The sequence below is a fragment of the Drosophila pseudoobscura genome, chromosome 4 (assembly GCF_009870125.1).
Source record: "Drosophila pseudoobscura strain MV-25-SWS-2005 chromosome 4, UCI_Dpse_MV25, whole genome shotgun sequence".
Taxonomy (NCBI): Eukaryota; Metazoa; Arthropoda; class Insecta; order Diptera; family Drosophilidae; genus Drosophila; species Drosophila pseudoobscura.
In genome coordinates, this window is record NC_046681.1 from 17,107,090 (window position 1) to 17,122,648 (window position 15,559).

Consider the following 15,559-nt stretch of genomic DNA (forward strand, 5'->3'; position numbering starts at 1 on the left):
GCCACTTGCTATAAATTTCACTTCTTTACACTGCTTGTTTAACTGCTTGATGCACTGCTTGTTTAACTTCTTATTACTAAATTTCAAGCAGTCAAAGCAGGGAAATTAAATTGCAACGAAAATTGAGTAGAGTGAGATAGAATCATTTACAATTACTTCTCTTTCAGAGAAGTTTTTACAATGCCCAAAAAACTGTTTTACTCAAACTTTTAATACTATACTTTGCAGGTAAAAATTGAAAAAAAAATTCAACGCCACTGTGTATATATATTTTTTTTCAATGTACATATATCTCTTATATAGGAGATGAGATAGGATACCTATCCTATCCTATCCGGGGTGGACTCCATCCGGGTTGGGAGTATCCAACACCGAGACTCCCACGAGTGTTGCCATAAACTTGTATGGACTTAATTTGAACATTCGACGACCCTCCATCGACATATCTGATATAATGTCGGTCACCATAGCCGTTATGGCAAGGCCGGATAGCTCCAGGTCGGTGCTATTGAGTCGGTTCAGTGTGGTGAATGGTAGGAAAGGATAGGAACAAACACGTGCAATAAGATGCTTCAACTGTGTAAGATCCTCTGCAATCCGGTTCTGGAAATCCACGCGCACCGGTGGGAACTCCGTATCCCGCCATTTTGCCGCAGTGAAATGAAAATTGTAAACGGGGCTCAGTACTCTGTCGACAACGCGATATTTTGCCAAAATCTTCCGCAGATGTACGATATCCCAAAGTACTGGGTACTCCCTGGCGGCGCTCACTCTCGTCAGCAAATTGGCGGGGCATCCAGCAGATATGATGCCCATCAGCCGGTTGGAGTACCCATGCCGTTTTATGGCCTCCAGCACCATGGATAGACTGTCATCTATCTCCTCAGATCCCATTATCTTATCCTCAACCATGGCCTGTGAAATAATGGTTATGTTTATACATAAATATATGAATAATATAATATATATATTTACTTACCAGCTTCATGTGCAGGTAATTGAAATTGGAGCCATCGAGGTTGAAACCTGCGATGGCCAGCACCTTCCACTTCCCGTGCCAATCCCATTTGACATGGAATTTGTCCAGAATGAGGACGAAGGGCTCTATCTCAAACTTCCGAAGATTGTGGAGCATGTTGATTTGGCCATCGTAGAGGTATCTCTCCTGACTCTCCCGCTCTATAAATTTAACCGCCTTAAGTACCTGTTGCTCAGATAAAGTACGCACAAAAGGTAACACAATTTGATGCATCATATCATGATCAAATCAAATGCAACTTTTCGGTCTCACGCTTCAGCGTGACACTGCAGAAATCTGTTTTTTCGCTTCCCTTTTGCGCGCACTTTGAAGATTTTTTATATTTTTGGGTATTTTACTATTTTTTATAATATGTTACTATTTATTACTATACAATATTTGCATATACAATACATAATTCAATATAATATTGAATTAAGAAAATATATTCAAAGTATCAGGCTGTTCTGTTTCTTCTGTTTTCTGTTGTTTTCCCTTTTTTCGTAATCGCCGCCTCAGTTTTTTAAGGCGAACACATACAACTAAAAAGCATAACGTATTGTTTTTGTCAATCCATGTATGTGGATGTATGTGAATGTGTGCAGCATGCAAAAAAGAAAAGCAAAAAGAAAAGCGAAAACATAACGGTACGGTACTACTTCTTTGGCAAATGTGAGTGGTTAAAGTGAATGAAGAAGAGACGAAGAAGAAGAATTAAAAATGTCATTCAATATTAATTTTAATTGTGGTCCCCCCCCGGTCGGCCACTATAAAATTGGAGAAAAAGAATCTATACTGGAATGTATAAATTCTCTGCCGAAGTGCGATTTGCCTCTGCAGCAAAAGCCTGAAGTCGGTTGCCAGCAGACGGCCGAGATTGCTGATGATAGCTTTGATTGCTCCAATCTCACAGCAGCACAGTTGGAGCAGTTGGCCCTACTGACGGCCGCAGCCAACCCTGGGCAATCAAGCGTCAGTTTGATGGTGATGATTCCCGCGGAAAGTTTGTTGGAAATTGTTCAGGTACTGTCTGGCACCGCGGCCCAGATAGTATCCATGTCGTCAACCGTTTTAAAGGGGAATTCCAGCAAGGGAACAACTTCCGAGGTGCCAATCTGGGTGGATGCAGGAGTGGGCGTGCCGCCCAGTGTCGGAGATATGGAGATGTACCAATCGCCCGAAGACAAACCGAGTGTGGTGGTGCAGACACAATCAGTAAGTAAATGCAATTAAACTTGAAATTCACAAGATCGCATCTATCTATCTATAGTATCTATCCCAACAGAAATCGACCACCGATAATCAGAGTTTTCGCATCCTGGAACATGTGATAATTCCATCCCAGCAGCCGGGCAGCATTGGCAGCCTCTGCAAACAAGAGCAACAGCTGATGGCGACTACCGCTGGAGGCAGTGCCCAGACTTCGGTGCAGTCACCCACGATGTTGTCCCTACTCACAGCCAACAACGTAAATCATCAAGCTCGGAAGTCCAATGAAGAGGAAGTCCAACGCTCCCTCGATTTCATTCTGACAGATAAATTGTTACGCAGAATGTCTCTCTACATTTCGGCGTTCATAATTCCTTGAATCTTCACCAGGGGACCTAAGCCCATTGGAGAATGTATATTGATTTTAGTAACAAAAATAAAAAAATTAAATAAAAATTCCGTTTTTCTTTTGTGTACCTCTAAAAATGTTTGATAGGTGTCCCTATTCGGGACACTGATTTATGGGATTAGAATTGGAATCCTTTTGGGAATCACACACATCCCACACAAAACTAATATCTTCGTAAACTATTCGAGTACTGGGTATACAAAAATTATTTAGAAACTCATACTTCATTCAACTTTATTTTATTTATGCAAAAATCGATTATATAATTTAATGTACAAATGAAATTAAAAATTGAAACTCAAAATTCGCCTATTGAACAGAGAACCAACTAAACAACGCTCAATTTACATTTTAAGAAGTCTTTTGAAAATTGTACACACAAATAATATGAATACAAATATATACCACTTCAGCTATTCAGCTGGCCAGAGGATCCCACGTCTTTCCATGCCCTGATCCAGCGGATTGCCCTGGACATGGAGACGGATCACAAGGACAGGAAGTACGAGCTGTAGCCTTCAAAATGCAGTTGGAAATGTTTCGTTCTTCTCTAATTATAAAATTGATATTTTTTCGGTCGCGGGGATAAATGCATAAGCATGAGATGAATTGAACAAACAAATTGTTTTATCGGGTTTTTGATATATCGGTTCTTTCTTGGCATCCACCATAATTTGCTCGTATTGCTTTTTTACTAGTCCATGTTGACGAAATGTTGATGTTTAGAGATGGTAGGAGTTGAGAGTTATACTTATTTAAAACAAATTAATTCTTTTTAACTAATTGCCAAATAATTGTGGTTCCTTCAATATTGACTATGACGTGTTCTTGTTTATTCTTCGGATGGTATTACTCGTAGAATGTTTTCCAAGCGTGCCTGACGCTTAGAATCATTTAAGCTTGGCATAGGCATCAACCTTTTTGTGAAACTGATTGTAGTATTCCAAAGCCACATTGCGCGTCTGATTCAGCGCCTGATTGATGTTTTCTGGTGAGAAGCGGCCACTAAAATCACAGAATCACTTAGTAATGCTTTCTTCAATTCATTCGTCATGTAAAACTTACATCAGAATCTTTTCCTTGATTAGCGCGGCAGACTTTTCGTAGCTATTGTTGGCCAAATCACAAGCGCCCGAAACGAAAGCCTCAAGTTTACTTGACAAATTGGGCACATATTGATCAATCTAAAAAAAAAACATTTTTTAACAAAGGAAACAATCTGGTGAAAATACAAAGATCACTTCTAAACCGGTTTGAACACTCCGTTGGGAAATGACCTCATCTTAGAATTGGAAAAATAACGTACAAACTTGGCAAGCACGGGCCACTTGGTATTGAAGTATCCCTTGCCGGATTGTATGATATTGTATGCTGAATTCCTCGCCAGCTTCCACAGATCTACAGAAGTCTTAATTGCTGGTTCTGCATACGGTGGGACATGTTCCTCCGCCCATTTATAGCCCCGGGCGCTTGCTCCCATGGTGACATACCAGGCCCTCTGGACATGTGGCAAAACTCCAGCGTTTTTCAGTACTTTGCCAGTGGCTGATTTCTCAAACACCCCCTTGCCATTGACCTCGGTATCATAGCAGAGAGCGCCAGCAATCAGTGCAATGATGAAAATACTACCCAAAGTCCACTTACAGCAGCCACATTTCTTCTTCTGTGTCGCAGAATTTTGTTTGTTCTTCTTTTGCTGTGCGCTGCTTTTTTCCTGAACAGTCTTGTAGGGGTAGGAAAGAAGTTCTTATTAGTATCAAAGTACATTTCAGAAGGCTTATATTTCGAGGTATTTGTTCGTTTAGCTTGTTCTTTACCTTTTTGGCAGCGGTCACTTGTTTGCCACCCTGTTTGCTACTTTTCGGTTTAACCTGAGCCATTTTGAAATTAATTTCTCTTAAATTTCGGATAACTACGAGTATTTATAGTTTTTTTTTCAGCTTCTGTTGCAAAATATGTCGGAATTAATAAATGACGTGTTTTGTTTTGATTTTTGTAATTGTGTTTGCTAAAAAGTATGAAGAGGGCTTTTTAAGCTTTGAAATTGAGCTTTTGATACAGCTTAGCGCTAATGAATTGGTTTGAAGACGATTTCGGATTCTTGGAGGGACAGGGCAGGAGAGGACAAACGGTGGGAGAAAGGCGTTCCAATAATTGGAGGCAGCTACATTCGTCGACACACAATGTTTAAGACCAGGGACAGCCAGTTTTCCAGAGTGAGAGTCAGGAAAGGTGGCAACACTAGAAATTTGATAAGGATTTTAGGGAGAGAACAAAATATGGCGTTGAAATTTACTTTGCGAGACTACTGAAGAAAAAAGAAAGCCATGCCATACAAGTTGGACTATCTTAAGAGTTCAACGACCTTTAACAGGGGGCTTTAAAGTTTACAAGTATTCAAGTATGTATGCATGTATTTATTTACAATTCTTGCTGAATTCTTGCTGTTTTTATGAAAATTATCAGTTTTGAGGAGCTTAAAATGGGCATACGTAAATCAAGATATCAAGTATTTCGGTAGATCGTGATGGACAATGGACAGACCTGCCACGTGTTGAAACAAGCTGGAACCGACATACATCCCAACTACTTGTTGTTTCTTCTTGGTCTCTTCTACTTCTTGGGCAAGTTATTCTTTATGACGTGGATACCTTCGGGGGAGAGACGCCAAAGTGACACCACTGCCGAATGTATTAAGAATTAGAGTTCGCAGAGGTGCGCACAATCTAAAATGAGATGGGGTGAGAGAGGCGGCGAGTGGCATAAGACAGCCAATCATAGCTAGAACACATCATTCGCATCGACGACGGTGTTTCTTAGATTGCGTTTGCTAGACGCAAGATCACCAGATGTAGTGTACTGATAGGGCAAGAAGTCATACGTTTGCTGATAAATACAATGTTGAAAGCACTTTTCGAAAGCAACACGTCCGGTCAGAGAAAATTGAGCGGCAACTGGACCCGCATGGCAACGCCATGAAAAAATGCAGCTTGCTGGTACCAATACACAAGAGCGTCACACACAGCCACACGCACACGCACACCGTATAAGACGATTCGAACACGTAGACAAAAAACGCACTTTGCACACCAACAACAATAGTTTAGTTGCAGAACACGAATATATTGACAGTTAAAACTATCAATTAATAAAAAGGGGAGTAAATTCGCTCAGACGCCGGCAAATGTTTCTCTCTGACAGCAACGAAGTGACGTCGCGTTGGCAGCGTCCCTCTGAAACTTTATTTGATTGGCAATTGCGGTCTTTCTACGCGAAAGTAAACTGCATAAATGTATTTAAATGACCGATTTTGATTAACTAGCCCACTTCATTCTTTTTAGCACCAGCTGGAACCATTTAGCACATTACAAATTTTAGTTTAACTTTTTAATTTTTTTTATACCTGTGTTCAGTCTCGTATAACGATATGAAATCGAACTTAGCCCACTTAAGCCCCCTCTATTTAAACAGTTGAACGACTGGAGTTAAATGCCGGAAAATATTACTTATTGTAAATTCTTCTTGTAGTTCCATGACATCTTTCCACTGAATTAAAAAAAAAAGCACGATGTTTTTCACCTGAACTGCGCTAAATTATTATATATTCATTATTTTCGGTGGAATATTAAAATATACCCTTGGTTTACAATGGGTTAATCGTTCTCGGTCAAGGATTGGAAACCATGTTCCTTGATTTCTATATTCCGTGGAATATACTAGCTATATAGAACATTTAGCCATGCCCACATAATTTTATCTGAATAATGAATAAATTTTCTCCTTACTGGATTATTTTAAATACCGGCTTTTATTTGATATTGTCTAAAACAATGTTTAGACAAATAAAGTCAAAGTACGGTATGAAACATTAGTATACTCTTTGGGTCATAGTCATAGTTTCCTTGCATACTACCCTATTTTCTTGAATGTAAAAATTGTTTTTGAAGCTGCTTTGAAAAGTAACTAAAAATAAAATTTTCTTGGATGGGCATTTGTTTGACAAAATGAACCATTAACTGGAAAATTTCGTTTTGTTAGCTTTAAAGCAGAGACTGGCTAGTTTCTGGTTATTGGACCATGAGATGACAAACCTTTCCTCACTTCTATAATATTCTTTTCCCTAGGGTGTGCAGAATGTTGACCATCCCGCGCCCATGTTGCGGGACATGCTGCTCGTTTTCTCGGCACATGAGTCCGACCCATACAAATTTAATGTTGCCAACGGCAAAAAACGATTCAGTACCCGATTCAGGGAGAGCGAAACATGAGCACCAATGTGACCAGATTGACATACGAACAAGTGAAGTGTTGGAAAACGAATGCCGAAATCGCGGAATATTCAAGTGAATAGACAAACTCACCACTAAAACTCCTATTAAATCATCAAGGCAGCTTTCTCTCCGTTTGCTTGACTGTAGCTCTTCGTTTAAAAGACGCAAATCATGTAGAAAAGTGTGATATACTGGTGATTTTGCAAGTAAATTAGTAGATGTCTCCCAGTCTTTGTCTGAAACGTTTGAAATTCAAAATTAATCGGTAACATGTACATACTCGTATTATATGCCATACCTATAGCTTGTAGTAGCAATAAGCTGGCTAACTGCTGCTTTTTGTAGTTCATTCGCCAAACTTTCAGGCAATCATCCCCACCGCTGCTGAGAAGGCAACTAATGCATCCTTCAATTTCGTTGATTGGCTTATTTACAGTCGTAATGTCGCGGAAAAGCGTCAGGAAGATATTCGCATGCTTAACCGGGCTGGAAATGTACTTTTGCTGAAATTACAAACAAAGCAATGGAGTCAATGGCAGCGCTCTTAACTTAATTGTTTTCCAGACTCACCAGCAACTGACTTGCACTCCGCTTCAGGCTTTGCTGGAGCTCCTTGGGTAGATTATTATAGGTAGCATTCAGTGCGTTATAGGCGGCGAAAAATTCATTCTGATTAAGCAGCAATATATCCTCCGAGGTGCCTACTGCAACTGCGTTAAGGACCCTTTCTATGTACTCTACTACAAACTTTGAGTAGGTTTTCAGTTCCAAATTGGGCAACATTAAATTCTGCCAGACCTTAACTCCTTCATTCAGTGATCTATAACCACCCTGTCCGATGGCCCACAAAATACTTAAGCAAATGCTGCTCCTATTTTGATAGGAGTTTCTCAGTAAAGCGGTCTTGGCAAAGTTTTTAGAGCAAATACTTGGCCAATTTTGACCTATTAACTGTAGCATAAACTTGTAGCCAACCACCGTCTGGTTATTGTTAAGATCCGTAGTCATACCATCTAATAGAGAGTAAAAAAAATACTCTAGATTTGACTCGCCTACGCTACTAAGGAATTCTACTACTGATTTCTTGAGAGCAGCACTCGCCAGATTACTAGGATACTGAACAGAACGTCCAGAGAATACGGGATCACAGTCGTAGGACAGGGCTCCATTGAAATAAAGGGCAATCTGTAAGGAAATTAAACAATACAAATCGTATTAACGATTGATGCTACTTGCATAAATGTACATGTTCCTATAAAAAAGTACTCCTGAGTTCTCTTTGTCGTTTCCACTAATTTTTGCCACGACAGCGATACTTTAGTTTGCAGCTTTTACGCACGAATTCACTTTTTTTTTTGCGATAGCTTGCCTTAAATTAGTTTTTGTTCTCCGTATCTTTTCGTAATATGTAAAAGGCTGCTTCCCGACTTACATGACTAAGCCATCGCAACTCAGAGCCAGGACAGCTTAATTTCACTTGCGTCAGCTGAGCAGCAAAATCATCCGGAGTTATATGCTTGAGAGCCTGTTCTAGTGTTTTGGGCTTAGCCAGAGGTGCCGGCATCTGTTTCTTGGTTGATCCGCCTCCATTATTGCCTCCAGACCCAACTGTTTTTATGGCGTTTTTCTTGATCGGCGACTTGTTTTTCGATGATGAGGCACTCGAACTAGACTTGGCAGGCGAATTCGATATGCTGTTGTTGTTGGTAGATCCGAATAAATTGCGGTATTGCTGGGTTGGCACTGAGACAGAATTTAACGGGTGCATTTAGTCTCTTTTAATGTCAATTAATTACATGTACTTACAGAGTTCCTCCAGCTTTGGCATCTGAGCTGCAATACGCTTCTGTTCCGTATGTGCAGTAACTTTTTTATCCAGATTTTTTTGTTTGCGGGACTTGGTAACAACTTCCCATTGATCAGACATATTTATTTGCAATAAATTACAGGAAATATGAAATTTTTACTTAAATAGGTAAATCAAAGTAAGTTGACAAAAATTAGTGCTGCGAACAGTGTGACCAGCGGATTTATGAAGAGACGAGATATACGGTCTGACCCTCATAAATATACCAAAATATACCGTCTCATTTTAAAAATATACCGTAAATATACTGACGAACTCAAGATCTATTTTACATATTCCTTGTTTTTGATATTCCGTGGTATATTACTAGCTATATAGAACATTTAGCCATGCCCACATAATTTTATACGATTTATGAATTAATTTTCTACTTGACTGGCTTATTCTTGCTTTTATTCTATTTAATTGTAAATAAGTTAAGAGAATTTTTTACTTAAAGTTGGCCCCAGTGTAACCGCAGAACGAACTTAGCCCACTTAAGCCCGCTCTATTTAAATATGCTGTATGACACTAGATTTTGCTAACTGACTAACTGCAATATCAGAGACAGCCTTATGGGAAAAACCAGCAGATGAGAGCGAGAGAGATATATTCGTCAGCTTGGCTCTTCAATTGAGCGACAGAAATGATATTGCTGCCTGGCTTTCTGTGTGTGGGAAAACATCATTTTGTCACAAGTAGTGCCTTGTTCTAATTTCATTATTAACGATTTTTCTGCCTCTCAGTAACAAACTACGCCCCATTGGGAACTATTGTTGTTGTTGGACGCTCACACCTCCTTGTCCTAACACACCTTGTAAAATTCACGCAGTGCTGTCATGCTAGTTTAATTTCAAAGGTCACATTTTGTATATAATATTTAAAATATTTCATATGTTATGGAGAGATTAACGATGGAGATTAATTTTGATTATGATTCGGCGTTTTCAGTTTTCTGGTATATTCAAAATTGTGGATTCGTGAAAGGGAAGTGGGCTTGGCAAAATTATAGAAAAAACTTGATTCAGTGTGATATCGCAGGAGTCTGCATACATTATTTGGTTGCTGTAGCTCTCATAGTCTCTGAGAACTAGGCGTCAAAAAAGACAGATCGACTGAAAGACATAGCTATATCGACTGATCAAGAATATATATACTTTATGGGGTCGGAAACGCTTCCTTATGTTTGTAACACACATCCACTTTCACCGCAAATCTATACTGTTTGAGTATCGGGTATAAATAGGCTTACTTTGGAACGCTATACTGATTTTTCTAAGTTCAGTTCAGAAGCTTGTCGATGTCCGTATATACTCATTGTTAGAAATGAGTACACGGTATGGTCACTGCGCAATCTTGGCAAATTCAGACGTCTGCTCTGATGAGATGAATGCTATATGTACAAATGTACGTAAATGTACGAACAAATAAGTTTCCGAGGGCAGACTGAAAAGAATACACGGATTGATATAAAAGCTTCAGCCACAAAAAATTAGTAGAATTACGCTATGGGAAATCGATTCCCACCATTATATTTTCCGTATTCGGCATCCAAATATCATCAACCATCTACAACTTGGATGCCTTGCCTGATGGGCTTAGATTATTTCTCTAAAAGTAGAGTATTTTAGGAAACAAACTGGGTTTTTCCAGAAAGCTGATTCCATACATAAGTATACGGTATCAGCCACATCCGGAACATTGACTTTGGCAGATAAATCATTTTGTCTGAATTTCTTATTGCCATAATTCATTCAAAAATAAAGTACATATATATATTTCGTAGATCCAAATTCTTGATAAGAAAAGATTCCGTTTGCTAACATCCGCCCCGACTTGACCAAAATCATCTGACCATTTCAGAAGTTTATTTCAGTATACGCTTAAGACGACATCTTTTCTAGGGGAAATCCAGCCTGGTCTATTGTACCGATCTCCTTTCTATGGTTCTAAGGTTTATTTTTATTTAATTTCCGTTAATTTTAAGATGATAAGAAGATGACACGCGTGCAGAAATGCTGACACTTAGAGACCTCGACCTGTACATACCCATTAATTGAAGAGTACATTAGTTTGAATATATTTGAAAATATAATAAAAAATAATAAAAACATAAGAACACAATTATCTTATGGTTCTATTCCACCAGACCTCAAGATATCTTGAAGTAAACACTGGCACACTTCTGGAATCTCCATTCAATTCATCGGAATGCAAGTTTGAACTTCAAATTCAAATCTCATAAAATCAAAATACTTGCAGCAGACTCAACAATTTACGTAGCGGGTATCCTATGTTCGGAGCTTGCTTGTGTCTCCTTATCGTACACACGTAATTCTATAATTTTTCTCGCCCCAACAACGTAGATTGACGCCACACATTTAGTTAGAACTGGGAGCTCATAATATACAAACGTTCCGCTGCTAAGACAATGAAAAATAAAATAGCGTTGATCTGTATCCTTGTGGTACTGAGCCTTGACTGGCTATATGAAGGCAGTGTCCGCGCGGACAGCGACAGCGACAGCAGCAGCAGCAGCAGTAGCAGTGGAGAGCATAAATATAAATACGGAAAAAAGAAGAACAAGAACAAATACAACTATCCCGCGTACCCGAGTCCATACGAGTACAATCCGTATCCCAATCCATACCCACAAAACAATTACAACCCATATCCCTACAATCAGTTTATGCCGCCCTATCAGCCGCCATATAGTCCGTATCCTTACAACCAGTTCATGCCACCTTATACACCTCAAGGGACTTTGGCTCCGTCAGTGGGTCCAAATCCAAGCTGGAACTATAATGGACCTCCAAATCAGCAACCAGCTGTCCCTCCGGGACAGGCCCCACAAACGCAGCCCGCCTCAAGTGTAATCAACCACTCGCTTAAAGTCAACAAAGAATACAACGAAGACGGACACCATACATCTTAGGAATGCTTTTATAATAAAACAAAAATAAACAGGAAGAGTAAACTACAACAACACTGTTTATATGACGTACTTTCCTGCTTTGCAGACTTTTGCACACACTGATACTATTATCAGATGATCCCCAAGCGATTCTCGAGTCGAGTATCAATCAGCTGAGTTATGCACATGACATGTTTACTATTCAGGGACCTTCTCTGCCTGATGTTTAAAAAACTAATTCAGGAGCGTACTTACAGTCATAGAAAATATAATGTTCATTTTTTTTTCGTATTTTTCAAAATTTTTTTCAGTTAATATTATTTTTTAGGTTTCATAATTTTGATTGATATACGTCCCATTCAATAAAATAAAATAAATAAAATTTCATAAACTAAAGACAAAAGATATCTGAGATCTAATACAAACAAAATCAACACTCGAAAAAACACTAGAAATTTGTTCGACAATTAAAAAAATTCCCTTTCGGTCATCGGAAGATCTAAAAGTAGTCATACTATAATAAATATTCTGTCGATTTAAAAGATACCATTATAAAAATCCAAGTCAAGATCGCGAAGATGCATTTTTCTCGTCCAAATCGGAATGATGTGTTGTAGTTAGGTGAAACTAAGATACATTTGGGAGTTCCAGCGCGATGACCCGAATCACTCTCGAATTCGATCACTATCCGAGTTATATTACAATGATATCATATATCGTATCTATACAAAATATGCCAATTATATTAGTTTTTGTATGACTGTACATAAGTAGCTGCAACATTGCTATATAAATAATTGTATATTTTATTTATATTCTTGCACAGGCAGGAAAAATCACATTTACATTTCGTTTCATCAGGCACTCTCTGGTACAACAACAGTATTGTGATTGTAAAGGTGTATGTTGTATGCGTAGATATGCGAATACTTCTGTATGCTAAGTATAAGAGGTTCGAAAGGATGGCATATAAAGGCACATAATTCGCGTGGAGCCAGCGGATTGTTTTGCCTTCGCGCCTTTGCGCTCAATCGAAACTTAACTAGCTTTGTGGTTCGATCCCGAAAAACAATAGGTTCGGTAGAGCACGGCTTTGGACGCTCCAGCGGAGAAATGAGCCGATCATCGTAGCTAAATTCATTGTATTTTAGATATGGCGATGGTGAATAGCTCTGAGTACTAACGGGAACGCTTGGATTAAACCTCAACGCTGCTTGTCGCATAAAATTAATCGTTTTGTTGGCATCTACAAAGTTCTGCTTCAGGAAAAATTGCGGCGGCAACGATGGTGCATCTCCAGTATGCAGTGAACGCACGTTACGCATTTGGTCATAGAACTGCAGTATAATTTGAAGCAGCTCCACAGAATCGTCTTGATAGACTCCCATAACTTGCTCGCCAAGTATGGTGTAGAAAACATAAAAACGGCGAGGAGTGGGGATCTCTCCCAACGTTAACAGCGGCGTAATATCATTGTCTTTTGGTCGTTCTTCAAAACGCAACAAGATCAGGTCCCTGTTAACCAATTGCATCTTTTCCATTATCATATGCTCCAACTATAAATAGGCAAAACTTGTCACAGGTGGTCAACCATATGCTTCTTATAAAATATATACTTACAAAGTCGAAGTTCTTGTAGAAATCCTGATATCTTTGACTTGATCTGGAGCTGTTTGCATCAATTTGTCGATATAAAAAACTCAGTACGCGTTGTTTTATGTGTGTAATTGGCAAAATTGTATTGGCGTCCAAAACACCTATATCTGAAGAAACTTCATCGATAAAGCCCCTCGGCCGAGGACCAATTGTCTCTCGTTTGACAAGGCGGCCAGCGACCACCTCATATATATATATGCACTGATATAACCTCGACATGATCGCTACCAAGGAGTCATGGACCGAAATGCCATGATTATGTCCAATAACGATTGAATCTTGCGGCAGGAAGAGTCTGTCAGTGACTACGCCCAAAACCAAATCCACAACAAAAAATATGTATGAGAATGCGTCTAGTTTGTCAAACAGATCCGGATAGCTTATATAATCCGCTGTTGCCAACGCTCCATGCAGGATGCACATTGCTGCGAGAAGAACATAACGTCCGTTTTCCAAGAAAACACTAAATTCACGGTGCAAATAGAAGCGCCCATAATCGCCCTGGCACAAGCGCAGAATTCGAACATCATTTGTTGCGAATAGTCGATCAAATATCGTGTTTTTTAGTGTGCCGGGGCCTCTGTTTCCGGCAATGTAGCACTCGGTTTCTCCGACTTCGGAAATTAGTTCTCCCACGCCCGATGCGCCGAAGCCTTTATATTTGTAAATATGTAAGCTTCTCTGATCGTGAGAAAATGCCAAGAGCTTGCTTCCGTCAGGGGTAAACTTGCGTAGATAAACAAGTGGCACTGCCACATAATCTATTGTAAGACAGGGAGTGATACATTTGTAGAACCCTCGCTCATAAGTAAGGTATGGGCTTTGATTGAACTTGCTGCCGACTCTGGTGTAACACGATTCACGATTCTGCAGCATATGCACGAGATTTTGTGACTGCAGACGCAGGTTGTATGCTGTCATTATTAAATGCCGAGTTAGTCTAGAGAAACGAAACTGTAAAAAATATCGATAGTATCGATTATTGTAATAGCACATATTCTGCTACCGCCTTTCTTTATAGTTTTATATACATATGTACACTTCTTTATGCTGGACGCGGAATTTTAATCGGAGTGGCCAATATCAAGATCACTCCACCATATAGTTGAAAGGGAAAACAATGGTCAAAACACAATTCGCTCTAGGGAAAACCTTTTGATTCCGGCGATAGTTCAACCAAAGACAGTATGTCGTATTATTTAACTTTATTTAGTGTCCAGATATTAGCGGATACCTATATCTCAAACAAGCACTTTTCATTTTGTTGGCTACAAAACTGGAAATAGGACATTTAAACATTATATCCAACAATGTGGCGCTTTCCGATGCATTCGCCAATGTAAAACCAAAAGATGACCTCGGCGGTGATAAGCGTGTTTAACCAAGCTTCACGAACGGTAAGGTTCTTGTATGAGCCGGTTTTAGCACCCTTGACAATGTTGCCAATGCTCTGACGAATCGCTGGAATATCAGCTGGCGTTGGTGGAGTCAGTTCCACCTTGGCGTATTTCAAGAAAACATCGAGCTGAGGCCTTGCCTGAACAAGAAGCCCTGAAAAAAATTCCATTACATAATTCGGTATTGTGTGAAAATATGCTTTTTTCCAAAACTAAGACTATCAAATGATAAAACTTACTGTTTACAAGTCCCGATCCCTTTGTTGCCAAGCTCGCCATATTTTCGTGTGATCTAAAAGTTCTTAATTAAAAACTAAAAGATTTAAAAGAAAATGCGAAAACCTTACCAAGTCAATGCGCGATGAAACAGAGATGTTATGCACTAAGGGCTGCTGAATTATTCAAGACATATCGATAGTCGATAGAAACGCGAAATATCAAGTAGTAATTATGATACACATCCAAAAATTTGTTTAATATCAAGCGAGTTTCCAATAAATGTGAGATTGTAAAAAATATACATAGTACATACGATACATTAAAAGAATAGTCGATGATACTACACTTAACTAACTTTACTCACTTAACTAATCTGAAAGACAGTGCTCATTCCAACTTTACTCACTTAACTAATCTGAAAGACAGTGCTCATTCCAAGTGCTGTGGCGCACTATTTATGCGAAAGCGATGACTTTTAATCTATACTAGCCAAGTCTACAAAGTATTTATTATTTATTTATAATTTATCCGATCGACTAAACACCCAAAGTCACTGCATTATTCATTCGTGAGAACTCTTCTCTGCTTTCAGACAGGAGTTAAGTTAGTAGCTAGTCAAG

The 15,559-nt window shown here is 39.1% G+C and overlaps 6 protein-coding genes and 1 long non-coding RNA gene across 10 annotated transcripts; 3 read left to right on the forward strand and 4 right to left on the reverse strand.

Annotated features, from left to right (window-relative positions):
* Nucleotides 1–243: 243 nt before the first annotated feature.
* Nucleotides 244–1,382, reverse strand: LOC6899099 (uncharacterized). The gene is made up of 2 exons (XM_002138980.3): nt 980–1,382; nt 244–915 (listed from the first exon to the last, which is right to left on the reverse strand). Exons 1-2 carry the CDS (start codon nt 1,253–1,255, stop codon nt 331–333), a joined length of 861 nt encoding a protein of 286 aa, XP_002139016.3. The 5' UTR covers nt 1,256–1,382; the 3' UTR covers nt 244–330.
* An 89-nt stretch (nt 1,383–1,471) lies between these two features.
* On the forward strand, nt 1,472–2,701 carry LOC6899819 (uncharacterized). 2 transcript variants are annotated; one of them, XM_002135684.3, is made up of 2 exons: nt 1,472–2,233; nt 2,304–2,701. In XM_002135684.3, the coding sequence occupies exons 1-2, from the start codon at nt 1,739–1,741 to the stop codon at nt 2,604–2,606; spliced, it is 798 nt and encodes a 265-aa protein (XP_002135720.3). In that variant the 5' UTR covers nt 1,472–1,738; the 3' UTR covers nt 2,607–2,701. The 2 variants fall into 2 exon arrangements, with proteins under 2 accessions (XP_002135720.3, XP_015044344.2); XM_015188858.2 differs by having other exon boundaries at nt 1,474–2,233; nt 2,289–2,701.
* Nucleotides 2,702–3,174: 473 nt separating this feature from the next.
* Tmem214 (Transmembrane protein 214) lies at nt 3,175–8,939 on the reverse strand. 3 transcript variants are annotated; one of them, XM_001352272.4, is made up of 8 exons: nt 8,714–8,939; nt 8,340–8,650; nt 7,478–8,092; nt 7,206–7,410; nt 6,998–7,143; nt 3,943–4,359; nt 3,702–3,820; nt 3,175–3,641 (listed from the first exon to the last, which is right to left on the reverse strand). In XM_001352272.4, exons 1-8 carry the CDS (start codon nt 8,832–8,834, stop codon nt 3,527–3,529), a joined length of 2,049 nt encoding a protein of 682 aa, XP_001352308.3. In that variant the 5' UTR covers nt 8,835–8,939; the 3' UTR covers nt 3,175–3,526. The 3 variants fall into 3 exon arrangements, with proteins under 3 accessions (XP_001352308.3, XP_033235568.1, XP_015044345.2); XM_033379677.1 differs by lacking the exons at nt 6,998–7,143; nt 7,206–7,410; nt 7,478–8,092; nt 8,340–8,650; nt 8,714–8,939 and adding exons at nt 4,454–4,579; nt 6,040–6,124; XM_015188859.2 differs by lacking the exons at nt 6,998–7,143; nt 7,206–7,410; nt 7,478–8,092; nt 8,340–8,650; nt 8,714–8,939 and adding an exon at nt 4,454–4,657 and having other exon boundaries at nt 3,191–3,641.
* LOC117183956 (uncharacterized) lies at nt 4,909–6,069 on the forward strand. The gene is made up of 2 exons (XR_004469100.1): nt 4,909–5,037; nt 5,103–6,069. It is a non-coding gene; the product is annotated as an uncharacterized lncRNA (long non-coding RNA).
* Nucleotides 8,940–11,125: 2,186 nt separating the features above from the next.
* Nucleotides 11,126–11,739, forward strand: LOC4811737 (extensin-2). The gene has a single exon (XM_001352273.4). It carries the CDS (start codon nt 11,185–11,187, stop codon nt 11,686–11,688), a length of 504 nt encoding a protein of 167 aa, XP_001352309.2. The 5' UTR covers nt 11,126–11,184; the 3' UTR covers nt 11,689–11,739.
* Nucleotides 11,740–12,449: 710 nt separating this feature from the next.
* Nucleotides 12,450–14,425, reverse strand: abo (de-etiolated protein 1 abo). The gene is made up of 2 exons (XM_001352274.4): nt 13,288–14,425; nt 12,450–13,223 (listed from the first exon to the last, which is right to left on the reverse strand). Exons 1-2 carry the CDS (start codon nt 14,317–14,319, stop codon nt 12,525–12,527), a joined length of 1,731 nt encoding a protein of 576 aa, XP_001352310.3. The 5' UTR covers nt 14,320–14,425; the 3' UTR covers nt 12,450–12,524.
* An 88-nt stretch (nt 14,426–14,513) lies between these two features.
* ATPsynG (ATP synthase, subunit G) lies at nt 14,514–15,166 on the reverse strand. Its single transcript, XM_015188860.2, has 3 exons — nt 15,068–15,166; nt 14,960–15,012; nt 14,514–14,874 (listed from the first exon to the last, which is right to left on the reverse strand). Exons 2-3 carry the CDS (start codon nt 14,997–14,999, stop codon nt 14,615–14,617), a joined length of 300 nt encoding a protein of 99 aa, XP_015044346.1. The 5' UTR covers nt 15,000–15,012; nt 15,068–15,166; the 3' UTR covers nt 14,514–14,614.
* Between the last annotated feature and the right edge of the window lie 393 nt (nt 15,167–15,559).

Coding starts and splice junctions, on each gene's coding strand:
- LOC6899099 (XM_002138980.3), bottom strand. CDS start 1,255: ATGATGCATCAAATTGTGTTACCTTTTGTGCGTACTTTATCTGAGCAA. Junction 916..979: donor ATTACCTGCACATGAAGCTG/GTAAGTAAATAT, acceptor ATTATTTCACAG/GCCATGGTTGAGGATAAGAT.
- LOC6899819 (XM_015188858.2), top strand. CDS start 1,739: ATGTCATTCAATATTAATTTTAATTGTGGTCCCCCCCCGGTCGGCCAC. Junction 2,234..2,288: donor TGGTGGTGCAGACACAATCA/GTAAGTAAATGC, acceptor ATCTATCTATAG/TATCTATCCCAACAGAAATC.
- Tmem214 (XM_001352272.4), bottom strand. CDS start 8,834: ATGTCTGATCAATGGGAAGTTGTTACCAAGTCCCGCAAACAAAAAAAT. Junction 8,651..8,713: donor GCCAAAGCTGGAGGAACTCT/GTAAGTACATGT, acceptor ATTCTGTCTCAG/TGCCAACCCAGCAATACCGC. Junction 3,821..3,942: donor GGCCCGTGCTTGCCAAGTTT/GTACGTTATTTT, acceptor TTTTTTTTTTAG/ATTGATCAATATGTGCCCAA.
- LOC4811737 (XM_001352273.4), top strand. CDS start 11,185: ATGAAAAATAAAATAGCGTTGATCTGTATCCTTGTGGTACTGAGCCTT.
- abo (XM_001352274.4), bottom strand. CDS start 14,319: ATGTGCTATTACAATAATCGATACTATCGATATTTTTTACAGTTTCGT. Junction 13,224..13,287: donor TCTACAAGAACTTCGACTTT/GTAAGTATATAT, acceptor GCCTATTTATAG/TTGGAGCATATGATAATGGA.
- ATPsynG (XM_015188860.2), bottom strand. CDS start 14,999: ATGGCGAGCTTGGCAACAAAGGGATCGGGACTTGTAAACA. Junction 14,875..14,959: donor GGGATCGGGACTTGTAAACA/GTAAGTTTTATC, acceptor AATTTTTTTCAG/GGCTTCTTGTTCAGGCAAGG.